This window comes from Gymnoscopelus braueri (assembly GCF_963280865.1).
Source record: "Gymnoscopelus braueri genome assembly, chromosome: 14".
Taxonomy (NCBI): Eukaryota; Metazoa; Chordata; class Actinopteri; order Myctophiformes; family Myctophidae; genus Gymnoscopelus; species Gymnoscopelus braueri.
In genome coordinates this window covers 45,071,609-45,094,330 of record NC_137619.1, presented here as the reverse complement: position 1 = coordinate 45,094,330, position 22,722 = coordinate 45,071,609, and the positions used below count along the sequence as shown (strand labels likewise).

Sequence of the window (22,722 nt, the reverse complement as noted above, 5' to 3'; positions counted from 1 at the left end):
TTCATGAAATCAAATGAAATATGATTTCCGCGACCGGGGTGGTTTACCAGGCTAATACAATATGTCACGAAGCCATAGACAAAATGATGCACTGAAAAACAATGTGTAAAATTTGGCACTAACAACAAACAAGTTAAATGAAACGCAATCAAATTAGGCCATCTAAGAGCACTATCAGACAAGTTGAGGTGCAAAGCACACCTTTATTAGTAGGCCTTCAGACTTACACAATCATAAGGTAAGTTGTCATAGTAGCCTACAGAAAACACACTACAGTTATCACATCACATTCATTTAACTATAGTCGCCAACTGGGGGGATTGGGAGAATGCATGAGTGACGATTCCAGGACAACGGACAGTTCCTCGCCCTATAATTATAGCCTAAGGCATTTTGCCAGTGCATAATTATCAATTAAAATACAACAGACCTCAGTGTATGTTTTATTTATTTATTATTTCACTAATCCATTAATAGAGCTAAGTTCCAGTTCCAACATACCAAATACAATCAATATAAAATGTAAATAAAGCACAAAAACGAAATGAACATACCTGTACAATCATATAAATAATAAACTCTGTGAGGAGCCGGGCAGGAATTTCAGGGAGGCCATGAAGGCCATGGCCGTCGTTGCCCCTCAGTTTGGCCTTGTGCCCCTCACAAAATGTCATGCCCTGAGGCCATATAGTGGCCTTAATGCCCCAGCTGACTGTACCACTTTCTCCTCTGTCTCTTTCTTGTCAATATGTAGAAACCAGTGTCTCTTTCTTGTCATGTAGACACCAGTGTCTTTTGTTGAGATTCAGAATTCTTAACTCCCCTGAGTCCCCATCTTTAAACCAATCCAGTGACTTTGATTGGTGCAGGGCTGAGCATGGATCAGATTGTAAATACCATAATTTCTTTATTTCACTGTAGATAGTCTACATATTAAATTTAAAATCATCCTTAACCCTAAAATTCAATTAATTATTTCAATGGACTAAAATCTTGTTATATTTGACTTCTGCCCTGCCCTGGCATTTTGGCCTTTGTGCCCTCAAAAAATGTACAACAACAAAGGCCAAGTGGCCTTGCAATCTAAAATGACGAAATTTCAGGCCTAGTCTGGAGTATGCAGTCCTCCACACTACAGGTCAGCTCACACAAGGAGCCCTGTAACATTGGGAAACACATGTCTACAATAAAAGTTGCAAAAGTGCATTTAACAACTTTATATTCAAACAATAGGCTACACATCATCTGCATATGCACAAGCTTTACTAGTAGCGTGTATTATTGCAAAATGCTCTGTTGCACTGCTTACACAATAAAACGTTAACGTTGAAATAAAGCGTTCTCTCAGTGAATCCTAGCCTGGCTCAAAATGAACACATGGTGGTGCTGTTGTTCAAGAGATAATGATGTATGGTCATGGCTCCCTCTGACGGTCTAATTTTCAGGGGAATGTTTTCGGTTCAGTTTATCAAATTCCTGTCGTTTAGCACGGCCACAGCCCAACCAATTTGAGAAAACATCTACACCCAAAACACAATTAAGTGGCACTGTTGTTTTAAATACATTAAAACATTTTTATTCAAAGCTAGTTTACTGTGTAGGACTGGCTAGTATTATTCGCTAACACGTTCTTTGAAGTTTTCTAGGATTACTTGTAGGTTCAGGTTGGGTTTAGACTCAATTCGCCCTGGGTTTAGATTATTAGCCTATTGATTAACACGCGCGCTATAATTCAACAGGGTAGCCTATGCTGTAAAGTCTTGGACTACAGCAAATAGGGGTAGGGGATACTTTGTAATTTGTACATTTGAACACTTAAGTAATTATTTAAAGCATGTAGGCCTACTTTTGAATAGTCTACCTCAAGTAAAAATTTGACTGAGCAAATTTCACTTAAATCAATCAAGACAAACACAAACGCCGCTCTCCCGTGCGCTCTCAGCTTGAAACCCACGCGTACCCGTCACAGGCGTCGTCCTGTTTCTGACGTAACTCACTGTAAACACTAGCAGTGAGTTACGTCAGCAACTCGTTTGTTTGTGACCACTAGCGAGTTACTAAAATTCTGCCACACCACGACTATGGCATAATTTAGCTTGTAGAGCGCGTAGTAGACTGCAGTTAAAATGATGTAGTAATGCAGTGGTTCTCAAAGTGGGGTCCAGGGACTATCTGGGTTCCTTGAGGGGGTTCCAAATGGACCTTTACATGTCTGTAATTCCGAGAGTGTACAAATGGAACCCTATTTGTACACTCTCAGAGTTATGGGGGGGTCCCTTATTTTTAACTCTATGGGGGGTCCTTCGAAATCCAAAAGTTTGAGAACGTAAACGCCGCTCTCCCGGTGCGCCCTCTGCTTGAGAATCATGCGTACCCGTCATTGACGTAGTGTTTCTGACGTAACACCCTGTAAACACTGAACGTCCGTAGGACGGTCCCGGGGTTTGAAGTGAAGGGAGGGGGGGTTATCGGTGCTTTGTTTTCTTTTCGGAACTTTCAGGTTTACAACCTAAACAACGGGATCCAAACTCAGACGCCTCGATGTGTTGGGCGGCGTCATAACCCGAGAATAGACACCCCAACGTCGATTCACAATAAACACATTTTAACGCGGCAGCGGTATTTAGCGGCTAAAAGGCTAAAGCCAGCCCCAGAGTGAACGCAATGGATGAGCGGGTGTCTGAACTCTTCGGTTCGGTTGCTGCTGGACCGCCGCCGCCACCTCCACAGGGATCTGCAGGACAGAACCAGATCCCTGGACCTGGCGGGTCCCCCCAGGGGGTCTCTGGGGGGGACGGCTGCAGCGGGCTGCCGGCGGTCCCGAAGAAAGCAAAGAATAAGAAGTCAAAGTATCGATCCTCCAGGAACTTGAAAGCGAGCAACAACCCCCCATATAATCTACCTCCAGAGGTAAGATCACATGAAGTCAAATCATCATCTTTCATTAGCTGTAGAATACAACTCTCGTAGACGTATTTATGATTCTGACGTTTTCAATCTACGAGAGTTGTAGGGTTCACGCCCCATGGACACAGGGACTTTCAGCACTATACCCCGTAGACACTCAAAACATGTACAAATTGAAAATAAAGGTGCTTACCCCCAAGCCCCAAATGTTAACTCTCGCTACGGGGTAGTAGTTTAATGTAATAATCCATATCTTTCAATAAAGAAGTGTTTTAATGCCGTCTGTGGCCGATTCTGTCGGAAGTTCCCAATGGGCGGTAGTGACGCGCCCCATCTGGTGAAACCCGGAATTACACTAAATGTAAACAGGAAGTAAACGAGGGTGAAAAAATGGCGTTCGGCCACAGACGGCATTAAAACACTTCTTTATTGAAAGATATGGATTATTACATTAAACTACTACCGCGTAGAGACAGTTAACATTTGGGGCTTGGGGGTAAGCACCTTTATTTTCAATTTGTACATGTTTGGAGTGTCTACGGGGCATAGTGCAGAAAGTCCCTGTCTCCATGGGGGGTGAACCCTACAACTCTCGTAGATTGAAAACGTCAGAATCATAAATACGTCTACGAGAGTTGTATTCTACAGCTAGGATCTACAAGTTGTTTTGCTAGCCTAACAAGCTAGCTTGGGATAAAGCTCCATAGAAGAACTATTAAACTGCATGCATGGGAGCTTTAAAAGTTGAAATATGGAAAAAGCTATCAAAGAAAAAGCTTTTTTGTTTTGCTGTTGTTTGTTTTTACGTGTAGCACCACAGTGCAAGTGTAGATATTAGTTTAACCCAGTGCATTCATCGACGTTATTCTAACAATGATTATTAAGGCATTGTTAAATTGCATGTACAGTAAGATTAAAACATAAATAAATCCAGTCTGCAGCATGCAGTGCATTCTGCAGCAGACCAATGACACGTAATCAAAAGGAGGAGGATGAACGGATGGGGGGATGTGTTTTTTTCCCCTTCTTTCTAACTTGTTGCTATAATGTCAGTTATCATCTGTATCTCTGTTGTCCAAACTGTAATAACTACATGATTATGTGCTATACTACTATGACGACGCAAACATTGCAAAGGGGCAAAAAAAACTACAAGTCGTCAATTGCATGTGTGTCTGTGTATTCACAGCGAGCAGCTGTGTTTTGTAAATAGCAGGCTGGCTACTGGCTAGCCTAGTAGCCTATATTAAGTGCATACGTCGTCGTCGTACGACGGTGTCGCCCCGCGAACATATCAGGTGTACAGGCTCGCGTTGTGAGCTTGTAGATCTGATATTGACGCTAGATTCTTGATATTGATGCTGATATATCGGTAGTAGCGTTCGTGTGCAAGAAAGGGGATACAATACATACAACAACGATGACCCTGAAGTCACCTCTGACCTGCTTTAACTAAACTAATGCTGCAAACAAACTATATATAATAATATACAGAGTTTGCCATGTTTAAAGTTCCAGCTCACAGTCTGATACGTGTGCCAGGGGCGGTAACGTTAGCCCCGATTCGGCTTCCTGAAACGACTTGAACTTTGAGTTGCAGGACATGATGCATTGATGACTGATGAAAACAAAACGCTGCCTTGGACATGTCCCAACATGCTTGTCGTTTTGTGCTTACAGCATGACTGTGTGTGCGTGTGTACGCGCGCGCGCGCGTGTGTGTGTGTAGATATAGATATAGATATAGATATAGATAGATAGTCTATCTATCTTTCTATCAGCAGTTGGGGTTCAGTGTCTTGCTCAAGGACACATATATATTTAATTTAGACATATTTGTCTTTTATATATTTATGCTTTTATGCTGCTAAGTGGAGCGGACTGATGGCAAACTAAATGTTTTAATATGCAGTACCAACTAAAGTATCTAATCTGATTTAACAACTCATAGTAGTTTCTTGGAATGTGGGCTATTTCCTGTACATGTTCACATTTGTCTGTAAACATGAAGTGTTAAAAATTCACTGATGAAGTGGGAAGTGACAATTTAAGGACTTATAAGACCTTTTTAATACATATATTAAAAAAAGATATTGGGGTGAAGGGGGGGTCCCCAGTTCTATTATTTTGCGAGTGGTCACGGCCTGAAAAGGTTGAGAACCACTGGTGTAGTTAACCTCAGTTGTGTGTGATTTTCAAACTAGTCTACCTGCCTTTTTGAGCAGCACCCGCTAGTAACCATCTATTCACACACCAGTGGACTGGCATCAGTACAGTGTTTTGGCAGATCAATGGTCTATTGTCTTACTTCCCTTCTGTTTAACGACAGCTGTTGTTTCCTCCCCTCCCCCTTCCTTTTTTTCTGTTTCTCTCATTCTCTCTGGGCCAGGCTGAAGAGGGAAATATAGAGTACAAGGTAAGTGAAAGTCTTTGGTTGTTTTAATCTTGAAATACATATCTATTCTGTTCAGCAATCAGTTTGTGTGTACTTACAGTATTTTAGATGTGATTAAACCGTGTCATGTCACACTGTGGAGCGCTTCGGTTTTCTGTCAGTTGAGACAGGTGTATTAGACAGAACAGGACATTGGGACATATATTTGACAAAAAGCAATGCAGAAAAAAAACAATTAAAATAATTATTCTATATCTCTGCTGTCCGGCAGGAACCAGCTAACTCATTCATTTTTCAGGAAATGAAAAAAACAAAACAAAAATGGAGTTGATAAGAACAGCTGATTGGACCTCCAAGCTCACAATGAGGTTGGAGGTCAAAAGGGGGTGGAGCCTGGAGTCAGCAAAACCAGCTAACTCCACCCCCCTTTGCTGGAGTTAGCTGGTTTAGCAGAAAGTTTGAGGATCCAATGGAGTTAGCTGGTTTCGTCAGAAGCACTTTTTAATACTTTTCATTGGTTCAATATTTTTTTTACCAACACACTAATCTGAGTTCCCAGAAGTTTTCGCCAGCTCTCACATACAAACGGGAGGGGCGAGGAAACTTCTGGGCCAGAGCCCTGGTATTTGTGTACGGGATGTAACTTATGCTCAGAATCTGAGCGGACACGCCTCTTACCGGTCTGAGAGCTGTGCAACTCGTCTAAACAGTCCGACGAGAGGCAAACAGCAGTACACAACAATGGCGGCTGCAATTGAGAAATTGCTTCCCGTCGCTCCTATTTACATGCAACACCCACTGCATGTGGATCCCGCCCCCTTTTCTTCATTGGCTGTTGATTTGAATCAGAACGCAGTGGCCGCGCCCCTGCTGTCCAGGCTCTGAGGCGAAGTCTCCCAGACTACCAACACACAGACGTAAAGGGTGTTCAATGGCCCTGATTTATGGAAAAAAATTCAAAAGCGGAAATATTTAGTTAGCTGGTTCCTGCCGGACAGCAATGATATGGTGTGTGTGTGTGTGATATGTATATAATCATATTTCTTCAGTTTATTGTTAATAAAAAGTTATTAGAATCTAAAATTATAAACTTATTTTGGTCTCACTTGGTCGCCACTCACTGTCTAAGTTAAAGATCGAGATTTCTCTCTGTTTCCAGCTGAAGCTGCTGAGTCCCACGCAATATCGATTTGAGCACCTAGCCACGCAAATGAAATGGCGTCTACAAGAGGGCAGGGGCGAAGCCGTGTATCAAATAGGTGTCGAGGACAATGGCATGCTCGTGGGCCTATCGGACGAAGACATGAAGTCATCACTAACAACCCTCCACAGGATGGCAGAGAAGTAAGGCCATCACAATTATTTGCTATCGCTGTCTGTATGTTCCTTAGGCCTGATTTATGCCGTTACACGCCGGTGTCGAGCACCTAAAATAGCAGATCTACAAGCTCACAATGTGTTGGCGCTGTGACACACTGTGAGCTTGTAGATCGCCTATTGTATGTGCACGACATGATGCACAACAACGTGTAAATCAGGTGTCACAGTCTTAACCCATTAAAACCGGGAAAGCATCTGTGTCATTTGAGATCTTAGCGTTTGCTATTCAAAAATAGAAGATCTACAAGTTCACAGCGCGCCACTTCGTGCCACGCTGCGAGCTTTTACATCTGCTATTTTTGAACATTTTTGAAAAATCTTGAAAGTTTGAGAACTACTGATTTAGAAGGCATTTATAGAATCGGCCTCAGATCTTGAATGGATTAATGTGATTTATTATGAATAGATATAAATGTTGTTGTTGAACCGTTCTCTCAGAGTGGGAGCAGATATCGCTGTCCTCAGGGAGCGAGAGGTGGACTATGATTCGGACCCTCCTCGTAAGATCGCCGAGGTGCTTATTCGCAAGGTGCCAGATGACCAGCAGGTTAGTTTACTGTGCCATGGCGATGTGTTGCCTTTTATTTGTGGATAGTACTTTTATTGCACAATGTCATTTATTCATTTTTCTGGTTTTGTTGAAAATGAAAATAGGAGTCCATCCTGCAATGTAATCCCTAAAAGGCATTATGTAAATACATTTGTTTCAGGATTTACATTGCAGTGTGTGGACTGGGTTTTTCCCCCCCTTCAGTATTTGTGTTTGTCATTTTCTCTCCCACACCTGCCTTAATATTACATTTCGGATGTGCATGCTAATCTATACCATCTATGCCTGCCTATGGCTTGAAAACAAAATGTGTGTGTATTTCCTCAGTTCCTGGACCTTCGGGTTGCCGTTCTAGGCAATGTGGACTCGGGAAAGTCCACATTACTGGGTGTTTTGACGCAAGGTGAGCTGGACAATGGACGGGGACGGGCGAGGCTCAACCTCTTCAGACATCTCCATGAGATCCAGACTGGACGCACCTCCAGCATAAGCTTCGAAATCCTTGGCTTCAACAGCAAAGGAGAGGTGAGCAATACATGTCCAAGGCCAGAGACTACCAGTGATGGACAGCAACACAACGTACATTTACTTTAGTACTGGTACATTTTTAATATATCTGTTCTTTACTTGAGTATTTGTATTTTTGGATATTTCACTCCACTAGTCTACATTTTAAAGACAAATATTGCACATTTGATTCCACTACATTTCTAGGATGGAAAAAGTTACTATTTCAATTTATTTTAAAGCAAGTACTTTAACTCAAGTACAAATTTGACTGAGTAACTTTCACCTTTAGTTGAGTAATATTTGACCAGAAGTATCTATACTTTGACTCAACTACTGGGGGATTGAGTACTTAGTCCACCACTGGAGACCATAGACTGAGTGCTGTGGATGTTAGTCTAGCCTAGAATATAGGCTATCATCTGTCATAAATGGGCTAGGCATTCACAACAAATAATGTTATGGCATGCTTATCTCTGGGTTTTTATTGTTGGAGTCTTACAGTGCACCAGATTAGGGAAGACAACACATGTCATGTGATAACATTGCATTTAACCACTTAAGCGCTATATACTTTGTCTTTTGCACAGTCTACTTGACATTGCTGCCAACCCTTTTACAAAGCATATCATGGATTACAGTACAGCATGAAAACCAACTTACAGAGATGCAGGGGGACCACACAATAAACAGGACTGGTCTGACAACACTGAACCCATTTTAAATCCTTTAATGCAATCATAGATTAGAGGTATTTGCTCGCACAGCGGATATTCTTTCCCACAACTGCCCAGTTGCCTTATCCAAATTCCATAATTGTCTGGCTCCAAGTCAAATGTGCCCAAATAGATGACGTAACATTTGGCTTAGAAACGAAGTAAAGTCAACTGGCTAGGCTAGCATCAACTGTAAGAACATTACCACAGCACTATATCTAACTGTAAAGGTCTTTTCACACGGGAAGCAACAGATGGTCTAGTAATTCATTTTCAATAAGAGGCAAGTGGGCAGGTATCAAGGACGAGGTGCGGGCAATCTGACAGATGCACTCCTGTTAATCTGTTGCGTTCGTACGACCTCTGTGATTCAAGCGAGAATGCAGGCGTTGTCTCCCCCTTGTGAAAACCCCTCAACTCTTTGTTCTCCTGTCTTTTACATAATATGTGCATTGTGCGTGTATATCCAATTCTATGTTATCTGTAGATATCAAGTACTCAAGCCCAGAAATAATTAATTATAACTTACATACCGTTATAGAATCTGTCTTTTTTTCTATTCCCAGGTTGTAAATTACAGTGAATCTCGGACAGCAGAGGAGATCTGTGAGAGTGCCTCGAAAATGATCACCTTCATTGATCTGGCGGGCCACCACAAGTACCTGAAGACCACCATCTTTGGCCTCACCAGCTACTGCCCGGACTTCGCCATGCTGGTCGTCAGTGCAAATACTGGCATTGGTGAGAATGTTTTCTACACCTTTTTGTTAAACATTGTAATCCTGTGAACCCTAGCGTCCCTATGCTGGGCATGTCATAACAGACAATGAAGTAGATAGGGTTTAAGTGGTCAATTTTTATTATGGCGTGGCTGAAGACTTTCTGCTCGGGCCAGTTTCCGATACTCTATTGATGTCAGTGAGAATATTTATATATATATATATATAAATATTCGGCGACTAGTGTGAAAAGTTCTCTGTTTTTATTTTTTTTATTTGCATGACAAAGGCTGTGTACAATTTAAACATGTATAAATAGTATAAATAAACATTTTGTAAAAAGAAAAGAAGGGAGTCTTCCACTGGGGCTCAGGCTGATAATAGAGCAGAACTGTGCACTCTCCGGGCCAGTGTGTTTGTTTATGCTTTGCATTGCTTCCATGCTGTTTTGACTTATCTACCTGTGACTTGATGCCATAGATACACACATGTGATATCTAAGCTTGTTATGTAACAGGCCTACCCTCAGCCGTCTCCCCCCCCCCCCACCCCCTCTGCCCGCCCTTACCAGTCAAGAGTCCCAGAATATCTCAAATACCTTCCATTCATGTGGGTCAGCCTGACCCTGAAGCTCTTTGAATGGTTCACTGGAGTCGGGATTTGGTGACTCTGACACTTGTAACTGTGTCAGTTATTTGAAACCGAGCCTGTCCGCGTTGCTGACTTTGCAGAAGGGAGACCACACTTAATGAAGCCAAACACGACTGATTTCATACAGTGTGTGCATTTTGGTGTGACTCAATTTTGCAGCTGGTATAATTGAAGACAACTGTATTACTACATTATAGTTTTGTACAATCCATATTGAGGGAACATGTTAAGAAGTGTCAAATGTAAGACTTGCAGGACATAGCTGAAATATGAGCAGTGGAAACTGTCTAGAGAAGGTAGGTTGTAGCCTAGTTAGAGTTCTACTTTTAGCAGGCTTATTGGTTATTTATGTGACAGGGTCTGATCGAATGTGCTGCAAGTAGGGCAGGGCATGTTCCTTTTTTTTTAAATACATGGACATTTGAAAATATTTGAACACGATACTTATTTGAATGTTTTACATCAAATCAAAAAGTTGAGGAAAAAGCTTGCCAAAGATCTGTGTGATCACACCTCTCACAGCAGTTACTAGTTTAAGGACAAATCATTAAATATTTTGTAATCTGTGAATTCTCCACCATATAAACTTGTGGAACATGAAAAACGGCAACAAAAACCCATGATTAAAAATAAAAAGATTGATTTGTGCAATTTCATGTTTGTCTTCTTGAGGCACATTCATAAGGAATGGAAAGAAGAAACATAAACATCTTTCATAATATTTAGCTTAATAAATAGTTTTATGTGTGTACAGAGACATAAAACATGTGAAATGTATTATTACTATTATGGAAGTAAACTGAATCATTTATTGTTAACATGTTTGGACTCAATAAAGTATAAAAAAAAAAAAAAAAAAATAGTTTTATGTTGATCTAGTTTCACTGTCAGAAGTGGGATGATTCGATCCTACACCTCCAGGGGAGACGGTGACCTGAATGCAGTGCCTAGACCGCTGGGCCATCCTGACGTATCTGTGAGTGCTGAACAAACAACTCCCTGACGACTGTGAGGGAGGGGGTGGGGCCTTGTCAGCCACAGCAAGCAGGCCCAGATAAGAACTGTTGGCATTAAGTAGCTAATGATCCCCTTCTGTGGAATGGAATCTTTGTATAAGAAGCATTAGTTTTAAGTGAGATGGCATCGGCAAAAGTCTGCTGGTCTTGTTTGTGAGAACACTTGGCTGCCGTCGCTGTTTAATCATTTCCTGTACCCCACCAAGACAATAGATCATTGTCAGAAGTGGGATTCGAACCCACGCCTCCAGGGGAGACTGCGACCTGAACGCAGCGCCTTAGACCGCTCGGCCATCCTGACTTACTGTAGTACAACACTCTCCTCAGTCATATCGCTGTGGTGAGCAATGTTGCTGCTTGGAATAGCTGATAGAAAGAATGTTGAAGCCTGCTGCTCATATTTCACCCACTATGCATGCTGTTCCACACACCGACCCACACTCTGCTGTGTTTAATTTAGTAAACATTGAAGTTAGACTCACGACTCAGGTTTTGTTTGTGTTTAATAAACATAGATAAAACTGTTGGCAAATGATGAGGAAATTACAGTCCAACACAAAAAAACTCCCTCATAACCCGTATCCACTCCTAGCCTTCTCTCTAACCTTCACAAACATTTCAGCACATAACATAAACCAGAAAAAAATGTCAGTCATAATTTATACCAGCTTGCGGCAAGCTAAACCCCTTACTAGGTTTGTTATAAAAACTGCAGTTTTTGATCATATTGCTAATTTGCACAGAGCAGCAGCCAGATTTATGTTGTTCAGTATATCTGACTGCTTGTAATTGACTGATGAAAAAGTTGCCATGTTGTGCAGTAATATAGAAAAGTGTGATGCCTTGCGATGCATCGTCAAATCGAATTATTACAAGGTTAATCGTAATCGAATTGAATCGTTACCTGGTGAATCGTAATCGAATTGAATCGTGAGGGCAGTGCCAATGCACACCTCTACTTTGAACATTGTTTCAGAGACACAGCAAATTTCATTCTTATTAATCTATGAATTTTTATGTTTCAACTTTGAAATCTGTAGTTCATTTCTTTGGCTATTCAAAAATAAAAAGCTCATAGAGCGGCACCGAGTGCCGCGCTATGAGCTTGTATATCTGCTATTTTTTTTAAATCGAGAAAATGTGTGCAAATTAATATATTTATATTCTTTTAAAGCGAACATTTTAACTCAAATCTTTGCTTCTGGGGGTCCCTGGAACAAAATATTTTGAGATGGGGGTCGGCGGCCAATTTCTTTTATTATTTTGGGGGTCCTTGACATGAAAAAGATTGAGAACCACTGATATAGAAACACACGTTTTTCAGAATACTGTTGGGATGTAGAAGACATTTGTAGAATCGGCTTCAGGTCGAAGTCGCACAGCTCGTAGCCACGATGCAAAAATGCTTTTATTGTAAAAGGACAACCAATATTTTGACAGCAATAGTCTTCCTCAGGTTTGTGGCCAGGGTCCATATCTGACAGAGTGTGGAGGGGGGGGAAACGGGACAGGAATGAGGAACATCCAAGCTGAATAACAACATGCACACATACTGTGGGACATGTTTCCTGCAACCTGAGTGCTGCAGCTTGAATTATGAAACAGATTAAAGGGGCTGTGTAATGCATTGACCTACTGCTAGTCTGAGGTTGCGTTCATACTGAGCCAAAAGGACAACGTGTGCCTAGGCCTGATTAATTTCTGTTTACAACCACGAACAGCACGAAAGCTAAAGTTCTTTATGTCTGTCTGTCTGTCTATGAATCTCTGTTCTGTTTCAATGTTGTTTTAATAACGTTGCGCGTCCCTGGTACACACAACACCACATTTAGCTGACAAGGACACACATTACCATAATCCAGCCATCTACTCGTTTATATAGCCAGCATTACGTTTTGGAAGACTTTAGGCTTTTTCTAGCCTATAGTTTAAATCTGTGTCTAGACTCTAGACGCAGACATTGCCTATATATATATATCTCTGTTTCCCTTGAATGCCAGCTTCGTTTACAGGGCAACATGACCCCCATGACCCATCAGGCAAACCTACACCTTGGAAAATAGTGCTGCCCTTGAAACTCAGCGCAGTGCAATTAACTGCAGGTTCCCTATGAGAAGTTGCAGGGTTTAGGGAACTGCACTGTTGTCATTCTTCATGAACTGCTGACATGCTTTTCAGTTGAAGTTATTCCTCTATTTCTGTAGTCTTTGACCTCTTGTGACACAATAATCATACGTCACGCTTAGTTTCTATTCTTTATCAGTTTGTGTTGTTACGCCAGAGCCTCTATTAGTCTCCACCTTGAGATAGGCAGAGTTATTATTCTCTACCATTGAACGACCTGCATGCACGAGAACTTCTTTTATACCACTCAACAGAGTCTTTGCCATTAGTTGTGTCTAAAGCTAATGTGTTGCCACACTGTAGCAGAATTGAACTGTACAGCATTTATTTGTTAATTCCTTTTATTCATTTTATATCCTATCAATATGATCATGATTCTATGGAGCGCATATTGTATTATGGGAAGCGTTGAACAGATCTAGCCCAGCTAAACCATTGGTAGTTTTTTGTTAAATGTTAAAGCTCTATATTCTGATAGTAATCATTGCTATAGAGTGTTTGTTCAGTAACGGGGTCTCCCCATCTCTCCGGGTCTTTAATAAACAGAAAACGTTTTTGACAATGTCAATAAGGTTATTTGAAGCAGACGACACTAGATGCGCTGCCATCTTCATTGTAGTTTGGACATCGTTGTACATTACCTCTATCCATTGTGAGAGAGACAGCAGACATAAAAGCCACGGATTGTACTATTTATTTGCTTTTTACCCACTTTTTATTCCCAATTTAGTCGTTATACCAATTAATCCCTCCACACACACATTTCTGTGTGTTGTCACTGCTGTAGTGTCCTACTGACTCACTGTCAGTGATGAGCCCCCACCAGGAGGACAAACCATGTTCAGATGGAGGGGTCCGCGGCCAAATACATATTATTCTGGGGGTCCTTGGCACGAAAACGTTTGAGAAAGGCATTTTGTAGAATCGACCACAGGTCTTAATGGGTTAACTCACCAATTTGGCCTGACTTTCGCCTCTCTCCCTCATCTTTCTCCATTTCAGCCGGGACGACGCGGGAGCACCTGGGGCTGGCCATGGCCCTGAAGGTGCCCATCTTCATAGCGGTCACCAAGGTGGACCTGTGCACGCGGGCCACGGTGGAGCGCACAGTGCGGCAGCTGGAGCGCCTGCTGAAGCAGCCGGGATGCAACAAGGCGCCGCTGGTCGTCGGCAACACCGACGACGCCGTCACGGCGGCACAGCAGTTCGCCCAGTCGCCCAAGTACGGCATGCGCACAACGCGTTATCGCACCATCACTATGACACAAAGAGCTCCGAGCACACTCGGCACACAAGGATATCAACCCATTCTGACTCTGAAAATAAAGTTAAAAATATATTTTTTTAATTGTATTGAGTTAATGAAATGCATGCATATACATGGATTAAAGTTCTCAGTCGTCACGACTGTTGCGCAGCGAAACATTTTCGGTTATTATTTTAAGATTAGAGCATTAGAAGTGGTCAAACTAGCAATAATTATGTTCAGAAGCATCTTCCATTCAAATCTACAATCCTCAATCTGTGATTTCTTCACCTGGTTGGCAGTACGTAGAACAGCAGGAACAATATCACTAAAACATCATAATTGTACATACTGTATTGTGTTAATTGTTTAGGAATCAGCCCTAGTGAAGGGGACTCCTCTCACAAATCGCACATTAGGACTTGGTCATACAAACCTTTTCTGTCATGAGATTTTATTGTGCTTCAATCCACGCATATAACATGGAAAACATTTACCAAGTGAGGATAAGATTGCTGTGGCGCGCGTGTGGTTACAAACCAGTAGTGTGACAGTGATGCATGTGTGTCAATATACAGTGGTGTCCCATTCATGCCATTGTGTGCCTTTTCTACAGCATCACGCCTATCTTCACCTTGTCCAGTGTGTCAGGGGAGAGCCTGGACCTGCTCAAGGTCTTCTTCAACATCATCCCTCCACTCAGCAACAGCAAGGAGCAGGAGGAGCTCATGCAACAGCTCACCGAGTTTCAGGTAGACGGATCATGAAGTCGAATTTGGTGGTCTCACCGGTGCGGTGGTTCTCAACCTGTGGGTTGGGACCCCTCAGGGGGGTCCCCACATGATTTTCGGGCGGTCCCCAGATGACAGTGAAGTGACAATTTAAAGACCTTTTTAATACCTGGAAAAAAAGAAGAAAAGAACAAGAAATAGACCATTACTGCATCAAAAGTAATCAACAAACTAAAAACATTGGCCAAATTGTCTAATAATATAAGAAAGAGGCACATTTTTGGAAAATAGCCGATCTGCGAGGCGTTGTGAGCTTGTGGATCGGCTATTTTCACAATATTCATCTGTGGAACCGAGTCAAACTAAATTGAATGCCTACATTCCAAGTGTTTATCAGGGTTGGGGGTCCCCAGTTCAAATATGATTATTTTGGCGGGGTCGCGGCCCGAAAAGGTTGAGAACCACTGCACCAGTGCATTGTGCATCTACAGATGCCCTCTGTACTGTATGTGTTTACAGTTAACGATTTATGTCCCTTTTACAGGTGGATGAGATCTACACGGTGCCTGAGGTCGGGACCGTGGTGGGAGGTACTCTATACAGGTGGGCATAATAAAGTTATCTTGTTCTTACCTGAAACAAGTCGGAAACAAGTCCGCAAGGACTTTTTTGGCCGGACCTTTTAGTCAAAAGCATTATAAATGTAACTGTGTTGTTTTACATTCTTTTTGCCTAATAAAAATTTCAATCAATCAATCAATCAAACCTTGTGTTTGCGGGGCAGTACATGTGCTAACGTGCTGGTTAGTGGTCCTTCAGGGGGTTCCAGGGGGTCCCCAGCTAAATGAGTCATAGTTAGGAACCAAATGGACCGTTACGGTTCTGTAACTCCGGCAGTGTATAAATGGAACCAAATGGACCCGTATTTGGTTCCATTTATACACTGCCAGAGTGGAAGGTAGGGTAAGTGATTTTTTTTTTGTTAAAATATGAGTTAAAGGTAGGGTAAGTGATATTTCTTTTGTTAAAATATGAGTTAAAGGTAGGGTAAGTGATATTTTTGGGTTAAAACAAAAAGTATTTTGTTAAAAGGTTAAAGCACTATATTCTGATAGTAATCATTGCTATAGAGTGTTTGTTCAGTAACAGGAGTCTCCCCGTCTCTCCAGCTCTTTAATAAACAGAAAATACATTTTCCGGTAGGTGTCAAAATCTCAGCCAATCAGGAGAAAGTACCCATTTTAAGCTTCATTTTTATAGTGTTCCAGTTCAAATTGTGCCTGCTCATTTCTTAGTGTCATCACTTCCAATTTCACTTGTTTAGTCTATATCCTGATTGAGTTCTCTATCCTGATTGGATAAAATTGGAAATGAAACGAATTATATCGAAAATGCATTTTCTGTTTTATAGAGAGCTGTAGAGACAAGGAGACTCCTTTTACTGCACAAACACTCTATAGCAATGAGTACTATCAGAATATAGAGCTATTTAACACTTACCGGTATTTTAACCAAAGAAAATCACTTACCCTACCTTTAAATAGCTTAGGAGTCTCCATGTCTCTCCAGCTCTTTGTTAAACAGAAAAAGTAAATCTGGTTGGATCTAATCAGGAGAGAGAACTCACACAGGATACAGGATAAACAAGTGAAATTGGAAGTGATGACACAAAGAAGTGAGTTGACTAAATTGGAACTGGAACATCTATAACATTTAAGCTGAATGGCTACTCTTCCCTGATTGGCTGAACATTTGCAGACCGCCTGAAAATGTATTTTCTGTTTATTAACACATTCCCTGCCAGAGGGTTTTTTTTATTTTACTTCCCCCAGTGCCAGTGTTTAAATTTTTTTTACACGGGAGCCGAGATACAGGATTTTAAAGTAATAAGTTAACCAAGGAGTGAATGGAGCTAGAAATCTTTGGATCGTGATATCTCTGGTTCTGTGTGGATAAATTGAAAAAACGGTTATACTCGTGGATGGCAGTTTTATGGCAGTAAACGGATGTATTTTTCATCAACGGTTATACTCGTGATTGGCAGGTAAAGTGTTAAAGAGCTGGAGAGACGGAGAGACCCCTGTTACTGAACAAACAATCTATCGGCTCTATCACTCTATCAATGAATGCTATCAGAATATAGAGCTTTCAACTTTTAACATTTTTTTTTTAAAGATATTTAAAAATGTGTCCTTGAAATGAAAAAGTTAGAGAAACAACTGTGCTAACCTTTTTATTCTCTCTCCGGTTCTGCAGCGGTATCTGCCGTGAGGGAGAGCAGCTAGTGGTAGGGCCCACAGACCTGGGCCAGTTCCACAAGCTGACGGTGGGGAGCATCCAGAGGAACCGCTCGGCGTGCAGGGTGCTCAGGGCTGGACAGGCTGCCACTCTGGCACTGGGTGACTTTGACCGCTCGCTGCTGCGCAAGGTTAGACACCTGACAACCTTGCTTATGTTCTTTTAGAGTTCTTCCGATATCGACACCAGTATCGGAAAAGCTGCCGATACCGCCTAAAATGCTGGTATCAGTATCGGCGAGTATGCCACCCTGTGCCATTCCGATACCATGTAATCAGGCACGTGCACACATAGACATCAAAGGGGGCTTGAGCCCCTGCCCTTTTACCCATCTGGCTTTGCCGCGCGCCCAGGATAGGTGTCCCTTATTTCAATCTCTGGGAGTTGGCAACCCTAACCTTGCCATACCTTAGCTTTTGCTGAACTGATGCCACTGGACATACACACAAAATGAACAGGTACAGTGAAAAGAATATGATGTAAAAATGTAAATTTTCTTATAACAATAACAATGTGTAGTGTGTGTTACAAAATCGAAAAATCCAAAATAGGACCGTCATTTTTAGCTTGCGGCCCCTTGGACTTTTGGTATTTTGCTGAGTGGCCCCTGAGCCATCTTAAGTTGAGTAGCCCTGCCGTACCTGAATGCAGCGTTCAAGAGAATTGCCATTTCCTAACTCTCCTGAACTTGAGTGCAAGCATTTTATGTTGAAAGAATTGCATCTCCAGTATTGGCTTGAATCTTGAAAGCTTTAGTTGAGTGCGGCATCACGCACCGAAAATAGCCAATCTCAAAGCTCACGACGCGTTGTGAGCTTGGAGATCGGCTATTTTCTGTATTTTCACCAAAAGTGCCCTTTTGGAAACTTCAGCCCCTGCCCCTCTAACATTCTCTGCACGTCCCTGCATGTAATTCATCACATGATGATATGTCATTTACAGTCCTCAATTAGTTTATATTTGTAATGCTTCAGTTGATATTGCACTACTGTTTTATACAATTCAATTCAAAAGGCTTTATTGGCATGTTGTTTACATTGCCAAAGCAAAAGTGGAACAATACAGTCAAAACAAAGTAATGTACAATTAAAAGGGAATAGAAATGCTGTTAGATTGCAACTGAGGGAAATCTAACTTACAAAACCATAAGAATTGTGCATTTACTGTCAGAAATAGTTAGTCTATATATCCACATAGGAAAAGTTAGCTTGGGATAAGCTTTTGCAAAGTTCTGCACAAGTAGCACTGTTTTATGCTCTTACTGTACTATTTACATTATTATTTTTACTAACTTGTAGCTGCACTTTAACAATTATTAATGGATTTTTTTTATTTATTCCTAGATTAGCGGTTCTCAAACCTTTTTAATTTCAAGGAACCCCACCTCTTGAGAGTGTACGGGTCCATTTGGTTCCATTTGTACACTCTCAGAGTTACAGACCTGTAAGGGTCCATTTGGAACCCCCTCAAGGAACCAAGATGGTCCCTGAACCCCACTTTGAGAACCACTGTAAAAATGCTATCGTTACATCTCTACTTGCTTATTTTCTTTTATGCTAGGTAGAATCAGTAGTGTTTACACAGCATCCCATGTGTTCCACTCCCCCAGGGCATGGTGATGGTGAGTCCAGAGATGGAACCCACCATTTGTTGGCTGTTTGAGGCCGAGATTGTGCTGCTGTTTCACGCAAAGACGTTCCACAAGGGCTTTCAGGTCACCGTGCACGCGGGGAACGTGAGGCAGACCGCTACAGTGGTGGCAGTGCATGGCAAGGTTGGTCCTTCTTCCTTCCACTTCCTGACACACTTGTATTCTACTTTATGGATGGTCCCGCGTGTTTAGCTCAGTGACTACATATCACTTGACATGACTGCAGACTGTTTCTTATGTGCGTTTGGTCTTCAAAGAAGCCAATGTTTGCTACTCACTTAAGTACGATATGAAAACCAACTTGCAGGGGACTTGAAACTTGCGTGAGATATGTATCGCTGTTCAATGAATATAAATTGTACAGTTGGTATATGTGAATGTTATCATTGGGCGTCCGGGTGGTGCATAGGTAAATACTAAACTGGGGAGAAAATGAATAAAGATTGATTGATTGATTAATAGATGCATACAAAATGTAGTAAATACAATTGTGTTTTAATGGATTTTGTGTTTTGACCAGTATGCCATTTTAAGCAAAAAATGGTCTCATCATAGCCTGGTAAACCATCCTGTTCGCATGAATTCACATATTATTATTTTTTTGCAGACCGGTCTGGCTCCAAACGCTGGGTGGGCGTTTTGCTAAAAACTAAAAGTGGAAGAGCCAATCAGTGTCTGCGCTCAAGGCCCTGTGACAGATCCTTATTGGCTCTTCCACTTTATGGTTTCTACAAAACGCCACTTAGCGCTTAGGGCCAGACCGGTCTGCAGAAGACACATGATAATGTGAAATCACACGACCGGGATGGTTTTAATGGCTAGTCTCAACATAACCCAGAGGTGTAAAAAAAAACATGATAAAGAAAAGAAAAACGTATTGAAAATACGTACTTTGTACTCTCTCTTTGTGACTTCCTGTTCCCGTGTGTCTGTCCTTTAACCGCAGGACGAGCTGAGAACCGGAGAGAAGGCAGTGGTTCTCTTCAAGTTCATCAAGCACCCGGAGTACCTGAAGGTCGGGACCAAGCTGCTGTTCAGAGAGGGCGTGACCAAGGGCATCGGTCACGTCACTAAACTGCAGCCTGTGTCGTTTAACCAGCCCAGCCGCAGCGAGGAGGACGAGGTCTAGAGGTCTAGCCTTTAAAAACTAAACAAAAAAGACGCCCCGGAGAAACGAGAGAACCCATACCGTCCCTCCTGAAACCAGGTTTTTTTAGAGAACGTTTTTCTTTACCTCTTCCCAAAGTCGCCAACAGCCTCCAAGCTGCCTCCTCCCTTAAAGCCACTCACTCCGCTGTGATTGTCTGTTTTTATTTCTTCTTTTTGTTGCTCTTCCAAAGCCTTTTTTGTCACCAAACATCTATCTTGTGCCTTGTCAAAGGTATGTTTTCTGATGTCGAGCTTTTCAGCTTTTGTGAGTGTCGCCTCTCATGAAGCCACCTGTCTAAAGCGTGATTTATACTTACAGTATACAAAAATAGTTTGTAGTTCTGCTATTTACTAATGAATCAGGCTCAACTTGTTCGCCTAGCAGCAGCCTCCAGAGTGACATCGACCAGTTAACAGTGCTGGGTTACAAAGCCTATAGAAATTGACCAACAATCGTAGCTAGGCGTGTGAACAAGCGGTCACCAAGAAGCACAAGAGCTGATTCACACTCCACAGTGATGCTTACATGTGGCGTTTACACATACTTGCACTCCCCCAACACAGCCTCTGAAAAAGGTGCACACACACATATACAGAGTCATGTCATTGACATGCCAGTGTTATATCACCTGTACAAGGCACTGAGATCTGTTCATAATATCCTTGGAAGACAAATGTTTACAAACGTACTTTTCTTCCAATGCAGCTACGAGTATGTGAGATGTTTGGTCATCATTCTCATCATCACCACACAGTATCGTGTCTGCTGTGTGTTACCACCAGTGTAGTGCCTGACTGACCTGACTGAAAGGACAATCTTTTATATCATTAGATTGACACTATCGTTGTGTTTTGAGTTAACCTCAACACAGCTTATGGGGTCTTTTCAGAAGCAAAGCGACCCTTTATTAAGGTGTGAAGGACTGTTACGTATAGACGGTTAGAACTTGTCCGTGTTAGCTGACTGAGATGACTGTCACTCTGGCTTTCACCTTGTAGTAACACGTTTTTTTTGCTAAGGCAGTAAAGGCACGGTTTGCTTTATTATAATGTTTTTGATGTTTGTGACTCACAAGTAGCCTAATGCCTCAGGGCAGCCACTGAATGGTGTTACTGTGTACCTACCAAGTGCTTTAGTTACTCAGGTCAGTGTAGTTCTTCTATTAGACTGCATACCACTCTTGCGGAACTACTCCAGTCGGAGGTTTTGCTGTTGTTGGCTTGGGGAGCTCTAAGAAAACACAAGACGGGCTCTAATAACGGCGTGGCTTCCATGTGGATCTGGGACTTCATGTGGCCAGTCTGTGACATCAGTCATATATGACATACGTATTGTATGACTCCATGTTTGGGCAAGGTTTAAGCCCATTAACTTCCATTCTAAAATTAAAGTGAAATATCACAAAAATATATAAAACATAAATTATGTGGAAAAAATATATATACTAAGTTATTTGGCTCACTTGGCAGCGTACACAAGAAATTTTAGATTATCCCCGGACACACAGACCCATTTTAGACGGCTCGTGTCCTACAGAGCCACGCCGTAAAAATGCAATGTTTCTCCAAAGAGATGCAATAGCTTGTTGTGTGTTTTGATTTTGCATTATGTGTGTACTGTATATTATGGCATGCTGCCGTTTAACGCAGCTGTGTTTAAACTGCCCTATTTAAGGTAATCATGTTGGAGGTACTTAATGTTGTCTTATTCCTGACGTTACTGATCTTTATTGGGGTTTAATTAACAGTGCCTAATGGAACTACCGTTTTGAGCAAACTTCCACCACACCCTAACGTTTTACAACTCAAGACAACATGAGTAAAACTGAAGTCGGTGCTACTCCTTTAAACAACGTGATCTCTAGAGGAGGACATGGGGAAGCATGTTTAGTTGTTCGTTAAAGGCTGTGTTGCCCTTAACGACTGTCCTGTGTGCACAACAGAGGTGTGTGTGACTGTGGCCTGTTTTGTTGCGCCTCTATCTTTGTAATGCCCGGTGTGTGAACACTTGTAGAGGGGCTGGGAAAAAAAAGAAGAATGTATTTCAACCAAAATATTTTATTAGTCTTTACTATAAAGGTTTGATTTTTGCATCTGAGGAATTTGTTTTATAGATTTGTAGTGGCTTTGAATTTTACAAAATTGGAAAAAATACATTTTGCAGGCAGTTTTAGACCATGTTTTCACTTTTTTGAGACCACAGATTTTATTTTCCTTTTAATTGAAAGTGTTATATATTAATCGTTTTTTGGGTGAAGTAGGATATATATTTATGTACAATTACAGTTTGTATATTCCTGGTGTACATAAATAAAAGTTTTATCTCATAATCTTGTGCTTGTGTTTTCTATCTTTTTAGCTAGGTTAGTTTTAATCAGCCATCAACTGTTGGGTCTGTTACCAATCATGGCAAAGCATGACTCAGTACAATACAAGTTTGAAAGGTCTTTCCCTTATGTTTCATCATCTTGCCAAACCAGAGGCTCTCCCATTTCACTCACTGGCTGATGTAACATGAAAGAAACATCTGAGCTGTCAGCTGTACAAGAATACAAATGTTTACAACACAACAGTGTTTCTTCAGCACAGAAAGAATTGGAACAAAACCATCATGTGACTCGCCCGAAAAGTGCAGCCGTCACTCTTCTCCCACAGGCAGTGGTGGAAAAAGTACTCTATTGT

General features: G+C 41.7%; 1 protein-coding gene across 1 annotated transcript; it reads left to right on the top strand.

Moving 5' to 3' along the window:
* Positions 1-2,444: 2,444 nt before the first annotated feature.
* Positions 2,445-22,370, top strand: gtpbp2a (GTP binding protein 2a). The gene is made up of 12 exons (XM_080450043.1): positions 2,445-2,910; positions 5,297-5,323; positions 6,462-6,646; positions 7,121-7,229; positions 7,560-7,757; positions 9,022-9,196; positions 13,968-14,187; positions 14,828-14,963; positions 15,487-15,545; positions 17,199-17,370; positions 18,850-19,014; positions 19,838-22,370. The coding sequence occupies exons 1-12, from the start codon at positions 2,665-2,667 to the stop codon at positions 20,018-20,020; spliced, it is 1,875 nt and encodes a 624-aa protein (XP_080306169.1). The 5' UTR covers positions 2,445-2,664; the 3' UTR covers positions 20,021-22,370.
* The last annotated feature ends 352 nt before the right edge of the window (positions 22,371-22,722 follow it).